The 6,717-nt window shown below is 32.9% G+C and overlaps 1 protein-coding gene across 1 annotated transcript in view; it reads right to left on the minus strand.

The window, feature by feature from the left end:
• The window catches only part of LOC111614221 (zinc finger and BTB domain-containing protein 41-like), a 4,373-nt gene extending 2,203 nt beyond the window's left edge, over window positions 1-2,170 (minus strand). Inside the window, exons 1-2 of the mRNA XM_023355603.1 lie at window positions 2,024-2,170; window positions 541-604 (exon numbers count right to left, since the gene is read on the minus strand). Of these exons, the coding sequence (XP_023211371.1) occupies window positions 541-604; window positions 2,024-2,170 (211 nt within the window). The remainder of the gene's footprint in view (window positions 1-540; window positions 605-2,023) is intronic.
• Between the last annotated feature and the right edge of the window lie 4,547 nt (window positions 2,171-6,717).

Raw genomic sequence — 6,717 nt, forward strand, 5'->3', positions numbered from 1 at the left:
GTCCATGCCTTACGCCGCCCTTGGTCATAGAAATGATGTAATTTGAATATAAATTATTTATAAATACGTATGTCAAGTTATATTTTTATTACTACGTAAAATATATTTAAGAGTTTACGACCACTGTGATGGGTGAGACGTTGTTGAAACAAAAAAAGTTATGCATTCCATCACGTACATAAACAGTGTTGTAATTCGCCAGGTGCAAAACAGCAAATTCGTAAAATTTTTGTTTATTTTGATCAATCCGGATAATCGAAAATCCGGATAATGGAGGTTCTACTGTAATTAAATTCACTTAGCATTCAAAACTTGCGAATTTTGAAAAAAACAAATTTGCTGATTAAATGCGGACAACCGTTTAACCAAAGTAAAACGGGTTTTCCCCTTGCTATGGATGTCTGCCTAGTTCAGTTCAGCCACATTCCGCTTTTATTATCAGTTCGAAATGGGGTGGTTCCATAATACCCGCAGTGTTCCATAATACCACCTTCTCCTCTACTAATATAAAAAGTCTGAATTAAGTAACACGTTACTTACTTTGGATGTTTATTTCATCCTTGTTAAAGTTTTTGTCCGGAGTGAAGAATCCATTGTTGACAGGCTAAACAATATACAGAGAATACGTAACAACCACTTATAATCACTTGTAATATATAAACCAGCGACGAGTTGCTGAACTTTCCCGGCAACATTTGAAATTTTGGTGGCGCCATCTGTTATAAAACGTTTTTTAAATAAAATATGATATTTTTAACTATTATATAAAGGCAAACAAATGAATTTTAAGGGTATAAATCTTGGTGGTTCATTTTTTGACCGATCGCTATACTTTCCCATGTTACATATAACAGCCGGGAAGGTAATATGAAAGTGATTATCACTACTCATTTATAAATTACAAATTCGTTATATTTTTATTTCATATATACATATTAAAAAGTTGCATTAAAATTACTTATCTTTTGAAAATTTTGTAAAAATTATTTAGTCGTTTTGGAAAATTAGAAAAATATCAAGCGAGAATCTTCGCTTGCCATCTTTTCCATTGAAAAATATATTGCTAATGATGTCGGCTTATTTAGCTACAGATCTATGTTTTTATAAAGTAATTTAGCCCAGCTAAATGCCAGGAGAGCAGTTCTATAAGGAAAGATATTTACATCTATTAAATTTTTCAATTTGTTGTAAAACTGTTGTGCTAGTTTTATTATTCTATTTTGTTGAAATTTGTGTTTATCTAATCAATATCTACGCAGTGTTTGAGAAATAAATTCTAAAGTCGACGTTTTAATCGGCCTCAAAGTAAATTTTGCCTAGGGCCTGGCATATCTGAGGCATGCTTGTATGTGGGGCCATCTTCCTCAACACGTGGCCGCATCTATTGTGGACCTGACCAACCCGTCGATGAGTCTGAAATAAAAACTCATTGTTTATTCTCTAATTTATCGTGCAGGAAAAAAAAACAGAAATACTCGAACTACCAAATGAAAAAAGTTAGAATACACAACAATGGAAACTATTGAAATCGGGTTAATTTTCCAGTGGCGTGCCGTCATTAGAAACGGTGGAAGCGCCGCTTCCCTCGTATTTTCTAAAAAATAAATACATATTAATTTTAATTATATGAAAATAATCGCACAATATTTTATTATAACCGCATTATATATCTTATTACAAATTTCTATACTACAAGTCGAAAAAAAAATTGCTTTTGTATATTCGAATATTAGTGGCGGAGTGGAATCTCTGAAATTTTCAGATTCCAAAAAGCCAGTTTTGCGCATGCGCTTTACAGAGCACCAACCTCACCCGTTTTAGCCGGTGGAAGCTGCACACATATAACGATTCCAATTCTATCAAGGACCGGTTCTGGGCTGTTAGCCGCCTGCCCACTAGATATTTCGATTACGTGAATAACGAGTAGATNTGATATCGAGCTACATTTTCAACCATTCAGAAAACCAAGATAATAAAATTTCACTAATACTATGTAAAATGATTCGAAATTTGTATTACTTACCATTACTTGTTCATTATCATCTGGAAGATGAACATCTTTACAATCTTCACTCTTTACTTCAATCTTCAATTTTTTCGAAGCAACTTTACATTTTGATTTTATACCATGTTCTCCATCATAATTCCTTTTTCCTTCTTCTTTCTTCATATCTGTAGTGGAATTTACAAAGTTTTCGAGTTAAAAGCTTCTAAGAAAATACTTGAAATATAAAATAAAACTGAGTATATTTTCGTTAATTAATATAACAATATTTAATTACATGTTTTATTACATCATTTATTTCTGATTACTAAGTCATTGCGTACTGGTGTGATGTGTTATAGACCTACAAATTATTATAAATATGATTAGAAACTTCTTTTCATTATTAAATAAACCAGAAACGAGTGCTTAACTTTCTCGGAAACATTTAAAACTATGTGTGGCACTATCTGCTATAATACTTTGTTAAACATTTTTTTATATTTTTAACTATTATAACATAGCGAAAAGCTTAATTTTGAAGATAAAGATGGGTTTTATAAAAAACTGTAAATGTTAAAACGAGTAAAATCATTATTAAGTCAGACCCTACTAGAGATACACACGACTCCATTATCTTTTTAACCTCTCGACCTTTAATCATAAAAATTTAACATCATCTATCCCCCTAATAAATAAACTAAACTTCTAAATTTCAGAAATTTTCGACAAAAAGCAGAGGAGTTATTAAACTTTAAAGATGATGAACAAAACCGTGCACCTCAACACACAGTAACATTCATACATACAAAAAAATCTCCGATTGTTTTCCCATTTCTCGACATTCTAACACTTCATTAGCACAAAAATATAAAATACCTTACAAAATTCTCTATGTCGACATTTACTTTGTATTATATTTCAGAGTGAATCAAATAAAGTTTCGAAATTAGGAACGAATAAATTTATGTATTGGTTATTCAGGCTATTATATTTTAGGTATTATAAGTCAAAGGTCAAAGAAAACAGTATCATCTAACATACCAAGAATGAAATTGTACATTGAACTGTTGACATCATGATCATGTTATAAAAGTGATTTTCATTGATAATTTTAGGTCTAAAAATTCAATGTACGTATGACACTGTACAGTACGTTACCTATCTGCGTTTCACTCCCTCACACTTCGATTCATATATAATACATAAATGTATACGCAATAAAAACTTATTTCATTGCAAGTAATGAATGTATAAGTATGAAATAAGTGTACAGGGATCTATTTTCACGTGCATTCTGGGTGAAGAAATATGGCATTCCATCTTTCCCCACAAGCACATATTGCTTCGTACATAGGGCAAAAGATAGCACTTACTGCGTGATTAATACAGTACCTAACCGATTACAAATGGTTTCAGGATGCTTTGCTTGATTCTTAAATAAATAAATATATATATATATATATTACCACCGCCATCCGTCCGTTTCCTTAATATCGAGTTAGGCAGATGAAAGCCGAGACAAGATGTGGAAACTTTAGAAGTAAAAAGTCTAGATTAACTATATACGAACTTCCGTTTTCTAACAATAGTAACGTTATTTCAATTCAAACTTTTCCCCTAAATGCAGTTAATGAGATGACTGGCACGACTCTGCTGTTAAAGGAAAAAGTATGATACACAGGGGCAACCCACTACTAATTGAGGTAAAGAGCGTATATTTTAAGTTAAATACACTAAAAATATGATTAAAATTTGCAGCCCGGTATTGTGACCATGTCACAATAATTGCTTGTTTTACTTAAAAATGTATAACATGACAGATATATACTGTACGTATGTCATGTTATACTTCTTAATGGCCCGCCAATGGATGAAACCGTTGAATTTGGTAGTGGAATTTTTCCACTACAAATTTTCTTTCTTTCTTTATGGAAGAAAATGTAAATAATTGTTTTTAGTGTAATTCATTATGCATTTTTATGCATCTCATATGAAAGAACAGATCTTATAAATTATGTTTATATGGAAATTTTTGTGTCTGCTGTATTACTATTCGGAAAGAGCCAATTTCCACTTTCCCCTACTTCTACAGTACCACGACTACGAAGGAAAAGTGGGAATCACGATTTCGAGCTACAGTTAAGTACATTCAATGTACAGTACGTTCAATGTACTGTACATTGAACGTACTGTACATTCAATGTACAGTACGTTCCAACAGGATCATGCCATCCCGAATGAATAACGGATGTCCACGGAACGTGGGTTGTTCAGGAAAGAAATTGAAAAAGCACTTACAAGTTGCTTTTTCAATTTCAAAGTTGACACTGTTACAGTTCACTGGGAACACTGAGAGTTCCAAAGACTAACTTAAAAATCAGTGGTAACGAAATGATTCCAACAAAATGGGGATGTCCATGGCCAAATATATTATTCCCGTCCGTCAGAAAAATTTTGCTGCCATCATACAGTATAAGCAATATCTGTTTTTACAAATACCTATAAATTCGTATCATTCCTTTTACTGTCTTTTTCCGCCATATTAAATTTCCCACTGCAAGTTGAAATTGACATAATTGTACGTGACCTAATGACTTACTATTCTATTGGTCTAATTATTCGTTGCTACAATACAGAAACGTTAAGCGGCCCTAAAAATATAAAACATTCCGCCCTGTAGACATTAAAAGAGCTTTTTTTTCATACTCATCGTGGATTTGGCCACAACGGAGTCAGACAACTGGCTCGACATATCCGGGACAGACCACTAACGAAAAATTCTTCTTTGGGAGTTCGTCGCCTGCCCAGATTCTATTCCAGATCCCCTTGGCCTAAGTTAAGGTGATTTTAGTAATCCATAAATACCTTCCTAGTTCTTTATGAAATAAACACACCCATTTTATCTTTGTGATGTTACGACTATATATTCTTAATTAATTAAAAACTGTTGTAAACTTGTAATTGTATCATATGTAGACTGTTACACACCTCCCTAACTACCGCTCCCAGCATCTTGTTGTAATGCCTACACCTGCAACACTGTCGTTTTACTGTTTTTGGTATGTACAGTACATAACCAAAAACAGTAAGTCTGTATAACTTTAGTTCATAACTGTAAACCAATAATTGGCTAACTTATAACTGTTTTGTATCAGCACCCTGTACGTCACGTCACCCTGCAACGTTTGAAGATTTATTACACCTGTCTGTACTGATAATGCTTACTGCTCACAGTTATAACGGCGTTTTCATCTTTATATTGTATAGCTTTAGGCATAGTTTTAAGTTTATCTTTACCTTGTATAATTTTAAATATATTAAAACCTTTACCAACTGATGAGGGAATGTTTTCTATCGTAAAATAGTCCGAAATGCATTTTGGGTTTTTTTTCGTTCCCTCACTATTACCTGCCTCACGGTTGTTGATAATTTAATTAATATAATCCGTACTGTACGTAATTCTCACTAATAATTATTTATAACATTTAAAAATTATTTTTTTCTGACTTTAAAATATTTACTTGAAAATTATTTTAAGTTTTATTTGTAATTTTCCAAAAAAAAAGTAATTACCCTACGTAAAACTTGTTTTAACGCATGACTAATCGTGCGTGGGTTGTAATGAAAACGAGAAAGACCGTCTGTTTTCCAAAATGTAACGACGCAGTTTACGAAAATAATTTAGTTTTTCGTGTATTTACACACGAATTGGCCTTTTCTATGGATTTAAATGATTCTACAATTGAAATTTTAATCGAAGACGATTAAAATGGTGCGTATTTTTTTTATCTATTCATTCATAATGTACGATACAGTAGAAGTTCGTTAATCCGACACCTACGGGGCCAGATCACCGAATATTTCTGTATTTTTCGCTAAATCCCATATTATGTGTAGTCTGAACGTTGCAGATATTAGTGGCATTCAGGTTGGTAATTCATGAACTGGCGCGTGTTCGGGTTATTCCATTTCGAGATGGCCATAGAGTACTGATTTTCATTTCGGTGCTGTCGGTGCACACTCTCGAGACACTAATCTGCACCCTCTCGTTTAGGTTGGTGCACATCAATACTCCAAACTGAACGCGATTACTGTTGTATATTTCGTGCTAACGCATGCTACTGTATGCTTCCTATTGTTTATTCACGCTCTGGAGAGGATACAATGCATATTGCTGTGTTAACACTGAGAAACCTGCTTAACACGTTATTGCACAATTTCAGCATTCACTGTGATTCATTCGCTTGTAATGTTTATTTTCCAGACATGTTAAAGCTATTTATGAAATGTTTTAAAAATTTGTTAAGATGACATTTTTCTCTTCGTTTCTGCTCCTGCTCCTCCTTTCTACACTTTCGTGTTTCCAAAGATGCACGACTTCTTTTGTGACTTCACACAAAAGAAGTTTTGTTTGGTGAGTTCTTAATTACAATTTAGAATTCACGCGGATTTTAATTCGTGAAATTACATTACTAAATATCTTTTTTTAAAATTCTAGTTAATATTAAAAATTAAATCAATGTTTACTGCTTTTTACTTTCCCAGCTCTGTTACATATAACAGGGGGAAAATACGGCGATCTTTCAAAAATGAACCCCTTTCCTAGATTCTAATAACGAGCAAAATCGTCATTAAGTCCGACCCTACTCGAGATATTGCACGCGACTCCTTTATCTCCCTATCTTCTCGATCTTTAACCATCGAAATTTAATTATANAAGGGGTCAGAAG

Source organism: Centruroides sculpturatus, unplaced genomic scaffold (assembly GCF_000671375.1).
Source record: "Centruroides sculpturatus isolate CEXI.00-Female unplaced genomic scaffold, Cexi_2.0 scaffold1809, whole genome shotgun sequence".
NCBI classification, from domain to species: domain Eukaryota; kingdom Metazoa; phylum Arthropoda; class Arachnida; order Scorpiones; family Buthidae; genus Centruroides; species Centruroides sculpturatus.